The sequence below is a fragment of the Eptatretus burgeri genome, chromosome 17, assembly GCF_056783735.1.
Source record: "Eptatretus burgeri isolate ZD-2024b chromosome 17, Ebu_testis_v1, whole genome shotgun sequence".
NCBI classification, from domain to species: domain Eukaryota; kingdom Metazoa; phylum Chordata; class Myxini; order Myxiniformes; family Myxinidae; genus Eptatretus; species Eptatretus burgeri.
This window is the reverse complement of record NC_140977.1, coordinates 42,073,667-42,094,177: the sequence shown is the minus strand read 5'-3', so window position 1 is coordinate 42,094,177 and position 20,511 is coordinate 42,073,667. Positions and strand designations below refer to the sequence as shown.

Genomic DNA, 20,511 nt, shown 5'->3' with positions numbered 1-20,511 from the left:
AAAATGCACAATTGTTATTCTATATTTAGCTAAGTTGCCCCACTACTAGTACAATCAAACACCGTCCCTCCCTACACCTACACCTGCCATAAGATGAACCTTTCAACAACTTACATTACCACATAAATACATTATATATGACGACGAAATAAACATTAACTTCACACACGTTTCTTTCAGAATAATGTTAAAAAGACAATGCGTGTGTGAATCGAGTGAAAATGTGTATTTTTTTGTTGTTGATTACCCGACCTCAGACGTTCACACATTCCGACATTTGTTTTTGCATCCTGTTTCTCCGCAGTACGGACATATATATATATATATATATATATATATATATATATATATATATATATATATATATATATATATATATATATATATATATATATATCATAGTGATGTGACGCACTAAACATGAAATTAAAGTAGCACCAATAAATAAATCAATAAAATAACGATAACCATGACAACCAGCCATTAACGTTATCTCGCGAGAAGATGAATGTATCTCACGAGATTCATCACACGCTGAAATGTCGCGAGATTACAGCATTGTGCAACATGGAAGAAGGCTAATATCGCGAGATTAGACACGAACGAGTCAGCGTCTGCCGCAGATGTAAGTTTTACTTATGTTTTTTCACCGGTTCGTTCGTGCAGGTCATTGATTGAATCCAAAATTTGTACTGTCGTTACTCGGTGAGGTAAAGATAAAGGATACATTGAGACTTAAAAAAAAAACCATCCCGCTGTTTGCGCTCGTCCTGAATGAGGCACGTGCACCCACTTGATACCTGCTTCACCAGCACACGGTCTCGTGGCTTTAAAATCCACATTTTCTCCTCAAGGGTGTTCTTTCCGCACCAGTTATCGTCCTTTTTCTTTCAGCTTGGCTTCAGGTTTAGATGTGCTCGCCGCTCGGCCATTAAACATTCGAGGCCGGCGTTGCATGAGAAACTCGAACGGGCACTCGGTAGAGCGCATACCTTCGCCGCCGCAACTTTTTTCCGGGCACATTTGAAAAACGTCAATTTAAAACGTCCATGACGTCACAACCGTCTGTGGTGGAGTCTGCGGGCCTATGGGGAAGGGCATGGTGATGATGCATGGTGGGCGTGGTGATGAGAGGGGTGGCCGTGGACGTCCGATTGACGTCAAATTTGGTGTGTAACCTCCTTGAAGGCAGTCCAACAAAATGGAATGATAAACACTGAAAAGTTGAAAAATGACGTCATCTTTTGACGTCATTTTGACGCACTTCCAGGGACATCACGTCCAATCGGGGACTACCATTCTGAAAGCTCGTAGTTCACTGAACGTTGTAACGTTGGTTTCATGTCAATAGCTCTATTAGATCTGAAGCTATGCCTACAAGTATATTTTGACCTTGAGTGTGACCTTGACCTTGACTACAGAGTTAATTGGCAAAACCTGTACATCAATAAACAGATATTTTGGTACTGATCCTAATGCCTGGATTTGGGAGACTTTGCTTTATAAATTATATAGATATTTGAATGTAAAATATCAGGACATTTGAGCCACAATTGAAAAACGTCATGTTCAAACGTCAATGACGTCATAACGGTCAGTCCGATCGAAGTAAAATTTGGTGGGTGACGTCCTTTAGGTAAGTCCTACAAAACGGTATGATCAAAACTGATGAGATCGAAAATTGAAAATTGACGTCATCTTGTGACGTCATTTAGACGCACTTCCGATGACGTTACGTCAAATCCGACACTACATATCCGAAAGGTATCTCGTCATGGAACAATATGGCGGTGGTTTCATGTCGATAGCTGTATTATGAAGGAAGTTATGCTCAAAAGTGTTTTTGACCTTTTCATGACCTTGACCTTTGACCCGATCGCTCCCAAAATCTAATCAAATCGTCCTTGGATACTCACGAATCATCCCACCAAATTTCATGCAATTCAGTTTTATACTTTCTGAGTTATGCGAATAACAAACAAACACACATATTCACAAATAAGTAAATACACAGCGACCAAAACATAACCTTTCGCAGAATGCGAAGGTAACTAGAGGGGGAGCACTCGGAAGAGTCTGGCTCTGCCACCTCTGCCACCAATACTGCTGAGTCACTTAAGTGAACCTGATATCCTATTCATTGTAGGTCAAAACGGATCAGACTCTAGTGAACCACGATTGAATAAACTAAACTAGATTGACGTGCATGTAGAAATACCCAAAAAAATCGAAATTTTTTTTTTCTCTAACAATTTTTTTGGGGGGGTTGGAAATCACTTAGAACATGTAGAAATGCAAAAATAAAAAAAATTCAAATAAAATCGAAAAAATTTTTTTCTCTAACATTAATTTTTTTGGTTGGAAATCACTTAAAACATGTAGAAATGCAAAAACAAAATTCAAATAATTTTTCAAAATGGCCGCCATAGCGGCTATATTAGACTTTGGACCAAGTCCAAAATCTAATTGCATGGTCCTTGGACCATACCTAATCCTCCCACCAAGTTTCGTCGAAATCCGTCCAGGAGTTTTTCCGTAATACTGTTCACAAACAAACAAACAGACGGGTGAAAACAGTAACCTCCATCCATCTTCGATGGCGGAGGTTAACCAGGGGCTTCACCAATTATTTGCTTCGTTGTGAGGACAACGGGCATCGTGAGGGTAGAACTAACCTGTCTCACGTTTTGACGTCACAATGGCCGCTCAACCATCGCGAGGCAGTTATGTCTTTGATAACTTTTCTGACACCTCTTGAAAACCTCAAAAGTCTAAAAGATCGTCAGGCCATGCTTTCACTGTCTATACTTTCACTGAAAAAATCTACTTCAAGCAATCTTTTTGTGTTTATGCTTTACAGGTCAGTTGTGTCTACCTTGAGATTTGGAGCATCTTCCACCCGCAAGGTGATCCATTACGTAAAACCCCGACCTTTACCACGTGGACTTCATTAGGGGGGGGGGGTTCTGTTAGCAGGCAGCTCACTATCGCTTTACAAGCGAGTCGTTCCGTATCATCTGCTTTGCAAGACGCTCACCTAGCCGCTCGGCAAGTGGAGCAAGCGATGAAGAGAGGTGCTTCGTTATGTTCGCAAAATGGCTGCAATAGTCGGGTTCAAAACGATGTTCAGAAGCATTCCCCTGTTACGTATTCTTGAAATATTCTTGAAACTTGCATTTCATAATTCTTCAAGATATACAAACATCCAAAACCCCTTCCTGCCCCCCTTCAAAAAAAATGCACAGTCGTAGGGTCCAGAGATGAGCTTGGCGGAAGGAACCTCCTCCTAATCCCCCATTTCTTTATCTTTCTTTCCCTCTTTAGCTCCTCATACTCTGTAGCCTCTACTAAGGCAATACATTCGTTTTAGTCCATGAGCTAGACCCCAAAATTTCATGGATTGGTACCACCTGGGGGAGTAAAGGCCACGATGATTTTCTGAAAGTACATGTTCTATAGTTTCAGAAAATCCCATAAGCCAAGGCTGGATCCACAGCTTAATTGTAAAAATCGGCCTTTGAACGCAGGCGTGTGCGTTCGAATTTGTTGACAATTGAGGTCAAAATTTTGGGGTAGGGGAAATCAAAAATGCAATAACTCAATAAGTAGAAGGAATAATTTAACAAATGACCACTCATTTTTGCTAATCAAATGTTTTTAATTAAAATTAGTTTTATGCAAATTAGGTCATTCTCAAGGTCACCAGAGGTCAAAAGGTCATCACTTTTGGCGGGTGCCTAAAATCTGGATACCCATTTAAGAAATCACCATAAAAACATCCAAACATGGTATTTCCTGATTCAAAATGAGTCTTATTATAGCTGAAGGAGCTCAAAACCATTTAAAGAAAACAAAATGCGGTTATCCCTCTCAACAGAGATAGGACATGGAATAATTGCGGACATAAATTTCAAAAGAGGAAAAAATGTGCGATTTGGGGTGGAGAAAATGAAAAATGCAATAACTCTACTAATGTATAGAATTATGATCCAAAAGACCTTTTATTTTGCTGATTATTGTGGCTTCTGTTGCACAAACAATGTTTTATGCAAATTAGGTCATTACCAAGGTCACCAGAGGTCACTTTTGCATACAGCATGTGTCGCAGGTCATCATAGGTCATTGCTCAAAATACATGTATAATTTGCTAGTAGGACCAGTTTCAGTCAGGTGGTTTTTTTTTGTTTTTACTTTTGTTGCCAACTCCATCTACAGGTTTCTAAGTGAATTAATTGGTACTTTTGTTTTCTAGCTCATTAGCAAAAGAAACCACTTGACATTTTGACTTGACACCTGTCATTGTAATGTAAAGCAATGATTAAATAATTTCTGGTGTACAAGACATGAAAGCAATGATTGCTGGAATTATTCGGAGGATGTAGTCAAGGTAAGTGAGTTAACCTGGTGAAATAGATGTAGAAATGTCAACGCAGTTGAGATTAGGGCCAACTTCCTAGGTCAAGAACACATCCATGTACATTGTACATGTATTACAATGTACATTTCTCAGTCTCCAGTCTAAATCTTGCAGATTGCAGGATGTTAATTCAGGAATTTGATATCAATATGCCACAAGATTATGATGATTCTTCTCAGCATGCATCTTTTAACCCTTTAGGTGCCACACATAATTGAGCTTTTTACAGGTTTTCACAGATTCTGTCATTTTTGACCGTGGTTAGGTTTTTCCTCGAATGAGATATAAAAAGTTGAAGATGATGTGCTACAAGTGTTATTATTTTTGTTCCTTAGGTCTTTCTCGATAGGGTTACAGTAGAAAATTTACCACAATTGTGCAGATAATGGAAATTAAATTAACCCCTCCCGACTTGGACTATGACCAAAATCAATTAAATTCAATTTTGAGGCCCCTGTTGCTGTATTGGCAAGGAACCTGGGGGAATAGTTGGAAACACCATTATATAAGATAGCAAACTCACCTGATGAAGGTTTGTGAAGTTTTGCAAAAAATTGGGTGGGGGGGGGGGTGTCATTTTTCGTTTGTCCCAGAGGGGCACCTAAATATGAGGGCGGGCTTCGGTGATATGGAATGATGCATGCGTGGGCGGGTTAGGGTGATACGGTTCCTAAAGGGTTAACATTACATTTGATATAAAATCAATAAGATGCTTTTAAAATTACATCTCTATGAGGATGCTTCCTTTGGTTTTTCAGGGTCGCGAAGTGCATTTGAGCGAACCCTACTTCATGATGGATGAGGATGAACAGGGTGTTCCTGCTGAAAGACGAGCTGGTGCTGACCAGGGGAACATTGAAGTACAGAGGAAAAAGTTGTGCAAGTCTTGTATTTTTGATTGCAATGATCGTAACCCTGAACTCAGTTCACCAAAGGGTTGGGACTCGTGGACAAGACGTGTTCAAGCTGCTGAAATTAGGGATAATCATCATATTCTCATGATTGCTGCGAAAGCTGAATCTGGTCGTGTTCCAGAGGTGTTTTATCATAACCAGTGTCGAAATCGTTTCATTAAAAAGAGAGACTTGGATGACATAAGTGAGAGCAAGAATACAGAGGATCCACCTGACGCCACTGCTAAGCCAAAGATCTTTAATAGGAGAGAATCATCGGCTCCATTTGCATCTACTGTGTACGAACCTGTCTGCATATTCTGTCTGAAAAGTAGCAAATACTTGAAAGGGACAAATACAAGAGACCAACTGGTTAAATGTGTAGATCTCCATGCCAACGGGACAGTCAGAGAGGCAGCTATACGTAAAGAAGATGGTCGTATAATCGCAATCCTTTCAAGGGAATTAGTGGGCGCTGAAGGACACTATCATGGGCAGTGCTATCGTGCATTCACAAGGCCACGAAAGAAAGTGACAACTGATGACAATAACAATTGTACAACGGAAACTGAGCCTGATCCTGATGTAATTTATGGCAGAGCTGAAAAAAGGACTTATGAAGAACTGTTTAAGTATATCAGCAATGATCTGTTTCAGAAACCTAATGTTGTTAGACTTACTGAACTAACAAAGAAACTGACAGATACCTTGTTATCTATGGGTGTAACTGAGGTAAAAAGTTCCACAAAAAAACATATTCAGAGAAAACTTGTTGCTGAGTTTGGTGAAAGCCGACACATGAATCCTGATGATAAAGGTAAAATCTTAGTGTTCCCAGATAATCTTTCACTAGGTGAGGTTATTAAGGAAAATGTAAGGTTGAAAGAAGAACTGCAGGTTTTCAAAGAGAACATGAGTCATCCTTGACTTGCAATTGCACTGTTTTCCACTTATATTTTGGTAGATGTGTGAAAGTTGCGAGCCTCGTAATATGCACTTTTTTCATGGGTTGGGGTTAAAATAAATGTTGTACATATATTGGCCTGACTTACTGTCCCAGGAATAAAACGTTTCGCTTGTCAATTTTATGATTTGTGGTTTACAGAACATGTGGAAAACGCTCAATGGCTAGGTTCATGGTAATCCCAAGACTATAACATTTTGACCTCTGATGACCTTGATAAAAGTATTATGAGCATAACATACATTCCAAGTGATAGAACTATTTACACAACAGAATAAGTGGTCAGTTTTGACTCACTAAATTCCATGTTTGTCATTTTTACGGTGATTTCTTCAATGGGTATCCATATTTTAGGTACCTGCCACAATGATTACCTTTTGACCTCTGGTGACCTTGGTAATGACCTAATTTGCATAAAACATTATTTGTGCAACAGAATCCACAATTCTCAGCAAGATAAGTGGTCATTTGGCTAATAATTCTATATAATAGTAGTGTAATTGCATTTTTCATTTTCCCCATCCCAAATCGCAAATATTTTCATCTTTTGATATATATATAATATGTCTGCAATTATTCCACGTCCTACCTCGGTTGATAGGTATAACCTCATATTGTTTCCTTTAAATGGTTTTGAGCTCCTTCAGCTTTCATAAGACCCATTTTGAATCAGGAAATACCATGTTTGGATATTTTTACGGTAATTTATTAAATGGGTATCCAGATTTTAGGCACCCACCAAAAATGGTGACCTTCTGACGTCTGGTGACCTTGAGAATGACCTAATTTGCATAAAAATAATTATAATAAATAAAACTTTTGATTAGCAAAAATATGAGTGGTTATTTGTTTAATTATTCCTTCTACTTATTGAGATATTGCATTTTTGATTTCCCTACCCCAAAATTTTGTCCTCGAATTCGAACGCACATGCCAACATTCAAAGGCCGATTTTTACAATTAAGCTGTGGATCCAGCCTTGGCTTATGGGATTTTCTGAAACTATATACCTAGTACTTTCAGAAAATCATAGTGGCATTTACTCCCCCCAGGTGGTACCAATATCTTGTCGAGCTCATGGACTATTTGGGGAAGTTGTCACAAGAGGATCGAGTAAAACTGAAAACGACGGCCCGGACAGCATTTGCTCGAGTACCACAATGGCATTGTTTCTATGGAGACTGCCATGTTTTTAAGCTGTGCCGAGCGCTCCGTTCCGTTGGCGTGCTTGTTTGAGCAGTTTCTCTTTGTGAATTTCAAAGCAAAGTATATTTGATTAGCAAGGTACCTGTGCTATGCAGTATGCACAGGAGGGCTTGGACAGCCGGTTCGTGAAGGACCTTGGGGGGGGGGGTGGGGGAAATGGCAAAACTACAAATGCCGAATTCATGAATGGCACAGGTGGAACACTTCACAAAATTTCCTCATTCTGCTTGGAACTCAACCTCTCAATATTTTCATTTCACACATAATTATCATTGCCATCACAAATTTTAAACTACATTATTAATATAACAAAATACAATGTTACAAACACGTGAAGTAAACGAAGAGAGACGTCATTCTGACGTTACATCCGGATCGAGAGCAGCTTTGTACGAATCGAAACTCAAAATCATAATTCGATTGAGTTATTTATTAAACCTCCCACCCACCTGAGGACAATGGATGGGACCCCAAAATTTCCACAGAAGGTTTGGCAAGGCTAGCCTCAAAACTGAGGGAGTAGTTCGGGGACGATGGACGGACGGACAGCCAGACATTCCTGCTTTATCTATCTATAATTCCAGCAGTGTGTGTGTGTGTGTGTGTGTGTGTGTGTGTGTGTGTGTGTGTGTGTGTGTGTGTGTGTGTGTGTGTGTGTGTGTGTGTGTGTGTCTGTGACCGCTGTTTCTCGACAACCACTGCTCCGATCTCATTGAAACTTGCCACGTATATTGCTGGGGCCCTGTGGATGTGCATTTTCAAGGTTTGATATTAATCAGACAAGTGGTTCCCAAGTTATGGCCATTTATTTACCAAACCAATGACAGGACACGGTGCTACGACATCACGATTGACGTCCCAATTTTTTTTTTTTTGCACTTACGGCCACGCACATACGGGCACGCGAGAGCAAAGGAACAGCCTGTGTGGTTGTTGTTTCTGGCATGCGGTTTGAATTTTTTTTTTTTTTTTAGTACATGGTGCTATGACGTCACGATTGACGTCACAATTCTTTTCTTTTTTTTGCACGCACATACGAGCACACACGTACGGGCCCGCGCATACGGGCACGCACATATGGGACAAGTGGTTCCCAAGTTATGGCCATTTATTTACCAAACCAATGACAGGACACGGTGTAATGATGTCACAATTTTTTTTATTTTTTTTTTTGCACGTACGGCCACGCACTAGTATTTACAATAAGCAAAAACACTTACTCAGTTCTACTTAAAGACGGGCCCACACACAAAAATAAAATAAACCCCAGAGTCTTTATTTGACCCTCGCAGCCGTGAAGAGAGACAAGCTGGGGGTCAGAGTTTGTGGGTACCTGGTCGTCAAAGGAAAAGGAGTACTCTGTAATGCGGCACCTGCCAACAGGTCGTCGGTTTGATCCCTGTCGCACGTGTGGGACTCGTGGCTCGTGGCGGCGCTTGCGTGGTGAATAGTCGGGGTCCACAGAACTCCTCTCCCCGTAACAGCCTACGTGAAGAACGAACCAGACTGCTCACAGCCACCGTGAAAACTCCTCTCCACTGAGGATGGTGTCGTAACTTTTATGGACCTCCCTCAGCGGGGAGGGGCCTTGGAGAAACTGACGTCACTGTTCGCCCCGATTGGACGGGGCTTCCATGGGTCCGCCATTTCTGGGCGGGATCTCGGTCATACCGGGAAGCCTGCCCACTCCACACGTGCGGACTCGCCCAACAGGTACATCACAAAGATTTTGCCTTGAAACAGCGAGTTGCCGGTTGGGCGGGTGAAGCGCTTGTTCAGTGGTGTTGTCGGTTTGTTTGTTGGATGGTCTTAGATGGTTTGTTGGATTGTCTTCGATGGTTTGTTGGATTGTCTTCGATGGTTTGTTGGATGTTTAGTTGGATGTAAAGATTTAATAACCTACCTAAAAGAAGTCGCAACGCACGTTTTTGATTCTCCCATTAGACAAAAGGAAAGGGATCTGACTACACATGTACTTAACGGGATAACTGACTTTTGGGACCTGTATGTTGAATCCAGATCTGTAACAATATTATATATATTTATATATATATATATATATATATATATATATATATATATATATATATATATATATATATATATATATATATATATATATATATATATGTACGTGCCCATAAAAAAAAATTCAAACCGCGTGCAACAAACAACCACACAGGCCGTTTCTTCGCTCTCGAGTGCCCGTACGTGCGTGGCCCGGAAGTTCGAATATTATTCGCAATTTAGTTTTAATACCCAATTATTCAATTAGCGCCAACGTATTTTACCTTTTCGCAATGTCGTGGCAAGGAAAAACAAAAAGAGAAGGGAGAAAAAAAATTTACTTCCTGGTTTGGAGCATACCAGCAATCTGTTACCGAAATTTATACACAGTCTAATATGAAAACGATCATAACTTGGGGCATTGTTTATCTATAAATGCGCATAAGAAATCGAGAAATTATTGGAATACACGAAGTCATCATTATCTGGAAGTCCGTACGTTGTAACCCATAATGGATCCGGAAGTCCGTACGTTGTAATCCGTAATGGCGAATGCGGCTGAGCTTCCCTTCCCCATCGGCCACGCCCACGCAACAACGTGTCTTCTCATCGGTTTGGTAATAGCCATAACTTGGGAAGCACTTGTCCGATTAATATCAAACCTTGAAAAGGCACATCCTCAGGTCCCCAGCAATATACCTGGCAAGTTTCAATTAGATCGGACCAGCGATTGTCGAGAAACAGCGGTCACACACACACACACACACACACACACACACACACACACACACACACACACACACACACACACACACACACACACACACACACACACACACACACACACACACACTGCTGGAAATATATGTGTATATATATATATGTGTATATATATATATATATATATATATATATATATATATATATATATATATATATATATATATATATATATATATATATATATATATATTCCTAAAAGGTGATGCTTCAGTTTGATATGTCAATTCTCAATGTATTGTTTTTATTTTAATACTGTGACTATTTTCAGGTGTTCTGTGCTTGGGTTTGCATTGAATGGCAGCGTCCAATCCAACTGCTCAGGGTGTGCTGCTTCCTGGTACGGGCACAACTGGTTACCCAACAGGTGTTCCAATCGTAACTGGTCCCCCGAGGGAGGTTAACACGGCATCCTTGTGCCGCATTGGGCAAGATACGATGCAGGACATTGTAACAAGGACAACCGAGGTTTTCCAGATTCTTCGTGGGATGCAGGTGTTTGTCTGTATGTTTTCTTATCTTCGTGCCACTTAAGGCTGTGTATTGATTAAAATTCCAATCGCATATTTCTCTCTCAAGTTGTCCAGTAAATTGTGATTCTTGCAAAAAAAATCCCTCCTTATTCTCTGTTGGGCAAAGTCTTTCTTTGGCACACCTGAACTCTTATCCACCTACAAGGCCTTCATCCGTAGCTTGATGGAGTACTGCTCTCCCCATCTGGGTTGACGCCCCTGCCTTACACTTTGCTTGGCTTAACGCTGCGGAAACAAAGGCCTTCAAGATTGTTGTAATCTCCTGTGATTAAGCCAAGTCGATGGGCCTTTCACTTTTGCCATCGCAGATCAGTTGATGGTCATTGTCGTATACCATCTCTTTTCTGGTCTTGCACCTTGTCCATTTGGTGCATTTTGACGTTTCCCCACCTTGCGGTTGTATTTGTAGGGGTGGGGTGTGGGAAGTGGGTATACGTACAATGGCATGGGAAGAATCGTGTGGACATGCTTAGGTGAGCAAGAGGAAGTGATCGACAACACATTTGAAAGACTGAAGTGAAGGAAGAGATTATGGGCACAGAGAGACTTCTCAAATTGGGAATATGGGGACAAATGAATGCGGGTGGGCAATCAGCTTGGATTTGAGGTCTGTCATTTACATTCCTTTTCCTGAGAGTGCAAATGACTGTTTAATTGGACACAGTTGTTTTCTCTTGCATCAGAAGTTTATATAGTTTTTTGGAAATAGGACCTGTACTCCCCGAACCCTTTTGCACCATTCCCTAGCAGCTTCCCAACGGGGGTTCGTACAGCGTCGCTGTGCATAGTGAACGTCAAGCAAAATTGCAGGAACACCTCCGTCAGCTTACGGTGCTCTTCCGCAAACTGCGGCTCGTCTTCGACAAGTGCCGTGAGAAAGCCGGGCCAGGAGAACCAGAGGTTGAGTATGGCAATGGCGTATACGATTATATATTTAATGCTTGGCATGTGTTGTCAACCCCTTTCCCCTTCAGAACAGTTTACTCCAGTTGGTGACTTAAGGAGTTTATTGTAAAATGTCATATCAGCTTCCTTTTCCTACTTCTGTTACTTATACAATCTCCATGAGCCTTAACCTGTTGGGAAAAGGAGGGAGGAAGGATATTACTTAAAAAAAAAAAACCTCTCTGGCAGTCTGAAAGTTGTCTTGCGTGAAAGCCATTTTCATGATGCAACCTAACAGTTGTGACGTGCAGGTGCCGCTGTTGCATATCCCTTTTGTGGATGAGGAAGGAACGAAGCAGGAGAAAACGAACCCTGCATTGATCAGCGCCAATGAGGAAAGGCGGGAGCTCATAGAGGTAAGGACGTAAGATTGTCTTGTGGAATGATGTGTGCAATGTTCATTGAAAATAAATGAATAAATAAACTTTGCATCCAGCTTTCAACATTCCACCACCACCACTAAAATCCTAAATGGATCAGACTCGTACTTTCATGTATCCAACCGTAATATGATGTCCATCACCATCCTCATTGGACATAATCGCAGGTCAAGTATCAAGTGAGGAAGTGGAATGTGCCATTTTTAGTATGACCGAGCAGATGCTCCGTCATCATGCTGAGTTTGGCCCCCATTTTTTATTTAACTCAACTTGACAACTATGTCAACTGTAGGTGTTACCATGTTATTGAAACCCTCAGTTTCATTTTTGCAGAAACTCCGGCAGAAGAACCAACAGCTGAAGCAGGTGATAGACACGCTGCGAAATCTCATCTGGGACATCAATTTGATGATGTCTGCACGGAGCTAGTACTGTTTTCCTTCTACACATTTAGTGCTGGAATCGTATCTTTTACATTCGTAACTTGAGGACTGGTATAACGAAGAACAAACAGAATACCCCTCGTCCTCGAAGGTCATTAACGAACAAGATGGTACTTTGAGACGAATGTGGGATCCTGAATTGGAACCCACAGCTGCTGCAGTGCCCCTCCTGATCTCACCACGAGGCCACCGCTGTGCCACAAACCCTGTAACGGGGGGGGGGGGGGAGGGGGATTTACAGGACCTGCAGTTTCACGATACAGACACAAGATCCTCCAATGAAAATCCTGTTGTTTTATTCAAGATATGAAATTTGAGAAATGAGGCATGATAGAACATAGTATTAACTACTGCAATTAAAGAAAAAAAAAACCCATTTAAGGCTTGCATACACTGATTTTTAACAAAGGTTTAAAAAGCAAGTCTTTCTCATTTGAAATGAACCCTTTGGCAGTTAACGTAAAGAGTTACCCAACAATAATTTGCTTTTGATCTGCTTCATGATTTGTAGTGGAGAGAGGGTGGCTTGTGTATAAGCAATTTTTTTTTCTCCCCCCATTTTATATGTTTAGATTTGTCTTGGGCGACGCTGCTTTCAATTTCCTTTCAGATGAGACTGGGTAACGGACAGATGGATACTGTATCCACGAATAAGTTATTTGTACAAACTAAAGGATCATTCTGCAAGCGAGACAAGGCCCAGCGGTGTGTTATTGGATGGGGGTTGTGCAACTTATCGTTTAAAAGCTTCAAGTTTGTTTCATCATCTCAAGTAGTGTCTGCTTTTGGGCCTCATCGTGAAAGCCGTGCAATAATTTCATTCAGAAGAGAAGTCCTTCAAGTGTTTGAACAAATAGCTGCCTTTCAAAGCTCAAGCAAAAAATATTTCCTTCAGGTGCTGATAAATTGAAACTAAGGTTAGAGAGAGAGAGATTTTAACCAAAAGTCAAGGCTATAACATCGGTTCTTCTGCTAAGAATACATTGACAATGGGAGAGTCAGATTCAACACATAAAACCTTGCACTTCGGAACGAGCTTGATCGGGTTCAAAATCAACAGGAAAGTGCACTTTAAGAAACAGACTGAAAACATTTGTACAAAACTTGGTTTAAGGCAAAAAAAAAAAAAAAAAAAAAACCCCCAAAAAACAAAAACACTTAAACTTCATGAGACATTGTTCCTGAAATGCTGAAACTGCTTCTGTAGCGTCTTGTACAAATTTAGACATACAATCGAGGGTTAACCTGAGCTCGATTATATGTACACGGTGAACAATAAATTTTTTAAATTTATTTCTCGCAATGGAAATGCCCAACTGGTTTCACGATAGCGACGATGCGTTTCCTTGCAAAATTTACATAATGCTGTCAAAACCTCCGATAGGTTTATTACTCGTACCAATCTGCATCACATGATTACCTCTGCCACCAAAGGTGAAGGCGATTACGTTTTCACCATTTTCTGTCTGTCTATGTGCAGGATATCTCAAAAAGTTGTGGATGGATCCGGATGAAATTTGGTGGGCTGGTTCGGTGTGTGATACGGACGAACTGATTAGATTTTGGTGAAGATCCGGATCTGGATACGAGAATTATTTCATTTTTTAAGTGATTCTTCACCATTGAGAGATAGGGTCAAAAACGACAAAGTACTGTATAGCATGATATTTCAAAAATGTAATGAGCCCGATATGTTCTTGTGGATCAGGCATTGCATGGCGGAGGTATGCACTCTACCGAGTGCCCTTCTAGTTGATCATGTAATGTTTTGCAACAGGAAAAAACATTGCATTAAATAGTTGATCGTCCCTTTCTAGGTGCAAACCCCCCAAAAGACGAAGCGATTCTAAACTAAAACCTTAAGTGAAAGTTGGTATGACAAGTCAAATCCAATAGTTCTTCTGATGCTCTAACCATCATTTTCAAGTGCCGAGGACGCCACCTCATTGCTCATCCAATTCATAGCAACTTGAGAAAAAGTTATAACTAATCCATGGGACCATTCTCCTTTAAAAGAGGTTAGGTGTTGCCAAAGCGCTCTCTCACAGCAGGGAAAATATGGTGAATGCTTTGCCATTGCTTTCCGGTTCAGAATACAATTTGATCCTGCAAGGGAAGGGGGGGGGTGAGAGGGGAGGGAGGGCACATCACAGGAACGAAGGTTCCATCAAGACCACCCCCTCCCCATCCAAAAAATAATTCTTGGTAAGCGATTGTTTTTGTCTTGTTTGTTGCCCCACAAAAGAAAACCGATTATCCTGCAATGTTTGAGCAGTCTTAATTTCCTGCTATGCAGACCTAAGGGTCCACTAGGGAAGCAAGCCCTAAATTCTACAAATGAACAATACATTTCCATGAGGAAACAAAGTAATTTTCATGAGGCATGCGTGCTCTCGAGGTTAACGTTACGTAAGAATAAAAGTCAATAAAACCTGAAACGTATCTTGATGGCTGGCCTGCAGACTTTATCTTGTTCTTGGCGATGCGTGTTCCAAACATCAGTGTGCCTCATTTACGGGTACTGGTGATCAAACAAGTTTCAATTCAAAATATTTTCACAGGATTACGCATTGGCTCAGAAATCCTAGGGAAAGTCCCATCTTTCTGGTGACGCCAGCGCCATAAGGAGATCAAAAGGGGAGGGGGGGGGGAGGGTTCAACCGTTTTGCATTGCACGACCCCCCCCCCCCCCGAATACAAAAATAATCACCAATTTGTACTGGGGTTGGTGGGGGTGGTCACTCAAAGGCTAAGTTCAGTGGTTTACGCAGTCTGGCCGATGACCATCGCCGGATGTCTTAACAGCCCCAGTGAAGATGAGTGGGATACTGATTTGGTAGCAATACCACCAAACTGAACTTCTGGAATGAACACATCCTCAAAACAAAATATACAACATATAGGCACACTGGCACAGGTTAAAAGTACCAACTACATCCGAAGATGCATCAGAAAAACAAAAGCGTCAGTGCTCAGTTCCAGATTCGGGACTGTTCGATTGAGGGGTGTCGAGAACCGCAAAAGTCCAGCGCTTGCAACTCGACCTTTTTGAACATCTGGCATGTGCTGCCCGGGTGATTCACAGCCGCTCAATGTCACGGTACTTCTTCCGCAAGACAGACACCTGGTCCTTAAAAAGCAGTGGGTCGAGGCGTGTGCGGGAATGGCGCAGTGGCATGAAACCGAAGGTTGACGCAAAGGCGTCTGTGCAGCTCTGTCGCTGTGCGAAGTGTCCAGGGTCGGCCCAGCGCGATGTCCGCGTGCCCTGGAGGATCAGGATTTTAATTAGAGATATTTATTGTGAGAATACCCTTCAATTGGAGTTGCATTTCTTTGCTGACAAGTGCCAGACAGAACAATTGTGGACAAACATATCCACTTTTTGCAATGGAGCGAGGAATGTGATTGGGTGGTTTTAGGCAGGACATGAACTGGGTAGTTTGTTTGCACCTTTACAGGAGCAGACCCGGGCCGAAATTTAGAAATCTGGCCCAGCTTCCAATTCATAATGGCCTCATCTTAAATACGCACCAGTGACTGCTGGCAAAGATGTCAAAACCAAAGGACCATTTAACAAACGAGTGCGAGTAAGCAGGGCAGCTGCTCCACCCATAGTAAACAAAGCATTGCCATGTGAAATTCCAGGGTGACGGTTTATTTAATAGTGTGATGTGCCATTGCACGCCAATAGGAATTCGAACGAGACGTTAAGCCCCAATGCCAAGAGAGACAAAGAATGAAGACCTCACCGGCTGCATCATGGCATCCTTGTATTGCTTCTTGTGTGTGACCTTGATGGGAGGACGTTGCGTCACAATGGAAACCAGGAAGTTCATAAGGATGTCCTCGCAGTTAGATAACGAGTCCACCATTGTTCGCAGTTCCCTCGGTGCGACATACGTGTAGAGATGATGGTAATACCTGAAAAAGGGTACAGAGTGTGTGAACAGGAAATAATCAGCTGATCACTTGTAAGAACAGTGCATGCCCGTGTGTTGCTCGTGGCACTTGGATGCCATGCTAAATTAAGGTAGTGAATGATGAAACCAATTTGTGGATCACGCTTATGTTGTTCGAAAGTGAAACCAAAGGAAAATTCTTAAGATCTGACCGTTTTTCACTTTACACGCTTGTATGAGAGAAAGATATTGCCACCATAAAGCTGGAAATTCCCTTTTACTGAATTTTCCAATTTGTGTGAACAACCATGGATAGTCTACGACTATTCGAAACACTCGACATACCGTACCATCTTTATATTCACATTGTGGATCGTGTTTTCTCAGATTACCGATGGTAAAATGCTGCTCCTGTGAGAACCATAGAATACTCATTCGTCCATTTGGATGTGTAACCCCAGCGCTCTCTTGCTGCATCCCAAAAATGGCTACGGGCAGGATAGCCCACAATCCGATCCGGAAAGCTGAGCCACACAGAGAAGGCAAAGTCCACCTGGGTTTGGGACAAGGAAGTTGTCAAAAACTGAGGGCAAGCTGCGATTTAGCTTTCACAAGTTCACATGCAAAGGTGACATGCAAGGAAATGTTCTGTCCATGGTATACAAATTGTAGCCCCATTCCATAAAACTATATTTGCTTAATATCTATAGTCTGCGTTTCATTCATTCATTCCTGTGTAGCACGTAGCTGCTGATCTACAACATTGGCAAGAGTGCGACTGCCACTGATGCAATGACGTGTCAAGCCTGGTGTTGGCTTTGTTGGTATCTTACGGTCCTGATTTTGAGCCCTGTTGTCCGCTGAATTAATATCAGGTGCGGTTGACTCAGCCTGTCATCCTTCTGAGGTCAGTGAAATGAGTACCAGTGTACTGGTATAGGGGCACAGAATCAGCGGCACAGTCGTGCCCCAACAAAAATGATAGCTACCCAGCAGCCAAGCTGCCACATGCAAGAAAAAGAAGTGTGCCATGTAGGTTAAAGCAGGAATTCGTTATTTGTTCCAGGGTGCTGGCGATAACTTGCCTACTCTTTGTGAAGGACACCGTGGGGTCTTTAGCTTCTATCAACTAAACCTAGCAGACTGCTTCATGGTCATCCCAAGGAGGGTGCACTCAGTGATGTAGTGTTCTCACCCACCCACTGCAACCAACCACTATCTGCCTGTGAAGCACCGGCCCTTCAGTTTAAAGTTGGGCCGTAAATCAAACCCCGGCTCGACAGCTCAAAGCCAAGTGTTCTACCTCTGTGCTATCATGTCGGCGTTGTGTCCTGTTTTCCTTTGAGGACCCAAGACATGTCATACTCATACAATTAATTAACGCATTTGGAAAGTATAATGTATATATTAAAGTGTCTGGATTTCTCCGTATGTCTGTTGCGCTCATTTCACTGGGACGGCATGACATCTCATGCTCGACTCGGCCTCCACGGACATGCACATCATCCCGGCCACCATTCAGTCACTTCGCTGATGGCAGTTGAACACCATAACCCAAATATCTGACTTTCTGATGTCGCCAGGTGTTGGGATGATGGATTTAGATTTAGGAAGGCAAGCTAATACTCAAGCAGTACGGCAAGTAGGTATGCTACAAGGGCATGAAGCCAAATGAAAATTTGGTCCAATGGATCAAGGGGCCCACACAACAGTGATATAGAAATATTGTTCAACAAACTATATAATCTGACTTCAATGAAGGAGGAAATATAAATAAAATTATCTCATAATTACTACATCCCATAATGGCACAGATGAATTTTAACAGGGAATCACTGGGTTATTGGATTAGATGAAACCCATCATTTAATTAATAATCTACAAACTTTCCTCGAACACTTTCCTAAATTTCCATGACTGTCAACTGTTATACTTGACCTTCAACAGAGAATGTAAATACATGTAATAGTGGCAAAAGGCAGGGAGACCGAGTTAATTCGAGCAAAGTCTTTCCAGAGTTTTCACGTGAAAACACAAAGGCACATCCGGGTTCTCCGAGCTCGGTTGCCCGGAACGGTGATGGCGGACAAGCTTTCTAATGTGGCCATCAGATTTGTATGCAGTCTTGTTGGTGGATATGTCTATGCTTTGGACGCATCATGCATGCAGAAAACGAATGTCCGGAGAAATCAACCTGGGTGTGGTTGACGGAAGAAGAGGAAGAGGCAGACCTTGTACATTCTGGATGGATGGGGTAAAGGATGCAACCAAGCTGTCTCTACCAGAGCTTTGGGAAGAGAGTGCAGGATCGGGATATTTGAAGAAATCTGATCATGAATGTCACCAGAAGACAAACAGAGACTTGACAAAACTAGGCAACTAGATTACCAGAATTATGTTGCTTTTGTCCTCCAACTACTTCCGTACGTGGCCGATAGACAAACGGCAATTCATTAAATGATCCAACACGATTGTTATTACAGGGCTCAGTGGGTGGGTGAGTCTTGTTTTTCTCACCACACAAGAGATCCTTAAACCATGCCTCGTTTTCACAGTGGCCACATTTCTCAAGATAAGCAGCTTTAGATTGGAACATTACTTCAATGAGATTAAAAGGTCAGCTCCTTGTATTAAATTCTTATTGGATAAAAGACAGAGGGCAATAAATACTAACTTTAGTCTCCGCAGAAGGATGCTGATGCAGTGCCCCATTGATGCCCCCGCACTTAAAGATTTGGTCAGATATGGTGGCAATCAAACGGATACACAAAACTCAGAGGCTAAAGGTGTACAGAATTACCTCGTCAGTAGACAGTACAGAATCCTCATCGAGGTTCAGGATGGCATCGGTCAGCACAGCCTCATATGGTGAGAATCGAGCACTCATTGACTAAGGAGGGAGGGAAAGGAGGAAGATAAGAAAGAAGAACAACCATATGTTTAATATTTACAAGAGCGAAGTCGATGGCACGTCATCGCAAATCTCCACGCTTCCCACTGAAAGCAAAATTGAAATATGGCAAAAAGTTCCATCAGGAATGAACCAATATCAAATTTTGAATTCAAACATTTTTTTTTCCCGTTTTAACCCCTTTAACCACAAATTGGCAATGCCTGGGTTAAATAATAGTAATAGTGGTGATCATAACTACCAAGTTTGGTGAATTTCTGCACAACAGTTTCAGAAATAACATGACGGACGGACTCAGACAGACACAGAGGCGATCACAATATCCCCCAGTTTTTTTTTTTTTCAAAAAGCATGGAGATAAGTCCTTTTAAATTATATCCGGTTAGGTCTTATGTACAGTGTCATTGCCTCCACCACTGAAGGTGGACAGAGGTTATGTATTCACCCGTTTGTGAGCAGGATATCTCAAAAGGTTATGGATTCGGATGAAACTTGGTGGACAGGCTGGGTGTGTATCAAAGATGAATTGATTTTGATGATCTGGATACGATAATTTTAAAAGTGAGAGATCGGGCCAAAACCAATATGCAGCATGATATTTCAAAACGTTTTGGACGGGTCATGACAAAACTAAGTGGACGAGTTGGTTAGGTGACAAGAACAAGCCAATTTGATTTTGGTTCAGGTCCGGATCCAGATCCAGATCCATTCTGGCCTTTCAGTGGGAAAACAAAATGTAAATTGTTCAGCCTGGTGGAGGTATGCGCTCTACCGAGTGCGGGTCCAGTTGTTAATGAAGTTTATCTGTGAAACGACGACCTGTTTTGGAGTGCAGGGTGATTATGAAAGAAGGTTGTGGAGAAATCGACGAGGAAGACGTTAAATGAATGACTTCCCTTACAAGGAACTTCAACACGGGAGGAGTCCATTAGGCCCATCAAGCCCCTGCAGCAGCTGCTTATTGGTGCTCTATCCTTTTAAAATGCTGAGCATCAAGCAAGGAAGCAGCATGTACCATTTTTAATGTTTGGTATGACTTAGCCAGGGTTAGGTTAGAATCACCGACCTACCAGATTCAGAGCAGGCACTCGAGTCATTACACCACCACGTCCAGTTAAAAGGAATAAGTTCAA

The 20,511-nt window shown here is 41.8% G+C and overlaps 2 protein-coding genes across 8 annotated transcripts in view; one reads left to right on the top strand and one right to left on the bottom strand.

Moving 5' to 3' along the window:
* The first annotated feature begins 487 nt into the window (after positions 1-487).
* MED30 (mediator complex subunit 30) lies at positions 488-13,723 on the top strand. 7 transcript variants are annotated; one of them, XM_085862491.1, is made up of 6 exons: positions 533-625; positions 2,861-2,906; positions 10,539-10,607; positions 11,551-11,700; positions 11,997-12,101; positions 12,459-13,723. In XM_085862491.1, coding segments are annotated over exons 1-6 (468 nt in total). In that variant the 5' UTR covers positions 533-623; the 3' UTR covers positions 12,555-13,723. The 7 variants fall into 7 exon arrangements, with proteins under 7 accessions (XP_085718610.1, XP_085718614.1, XP_085718612.1 ...); XM_085862489.1 differs by having other exon boundaries at positions 11,548-11,700; XM_085862487.1 differs by having other exon boundaries at positions 540-625; positions 10,539-10,762; positions 11,548-11,700.
* Positions 12,848-20,511, bottom strand: part of LOC147009886 (exostosin-1-like) — a 31,621-nt gene continuing 23,957 nt past the window's right edge. Inside the window, exons 8-11 of the mRNA XM_085862483.1 lie at positions 19,268-19,357; positions 16,860-17,020; positions 16,318-16,489; positions 12,848-15,833 (exon numbers count right to left, since the gene is read on the bottom strand). Of these exons, the coding sequence (XP_085718609.1) occupies positions 15,648-15,833; positions 16,318-16,489; positions 16,860-17,020; positions 19,268-19,357 (609 nt within the window). The 3' untranslated portion in view covers positions 12,848-15,647. The remainder of the gene's footprint in view (positions 15,834-16,317; positions 16,490-16,859; positions 17,021-19,267; positions 19,358-20,511) is intronic.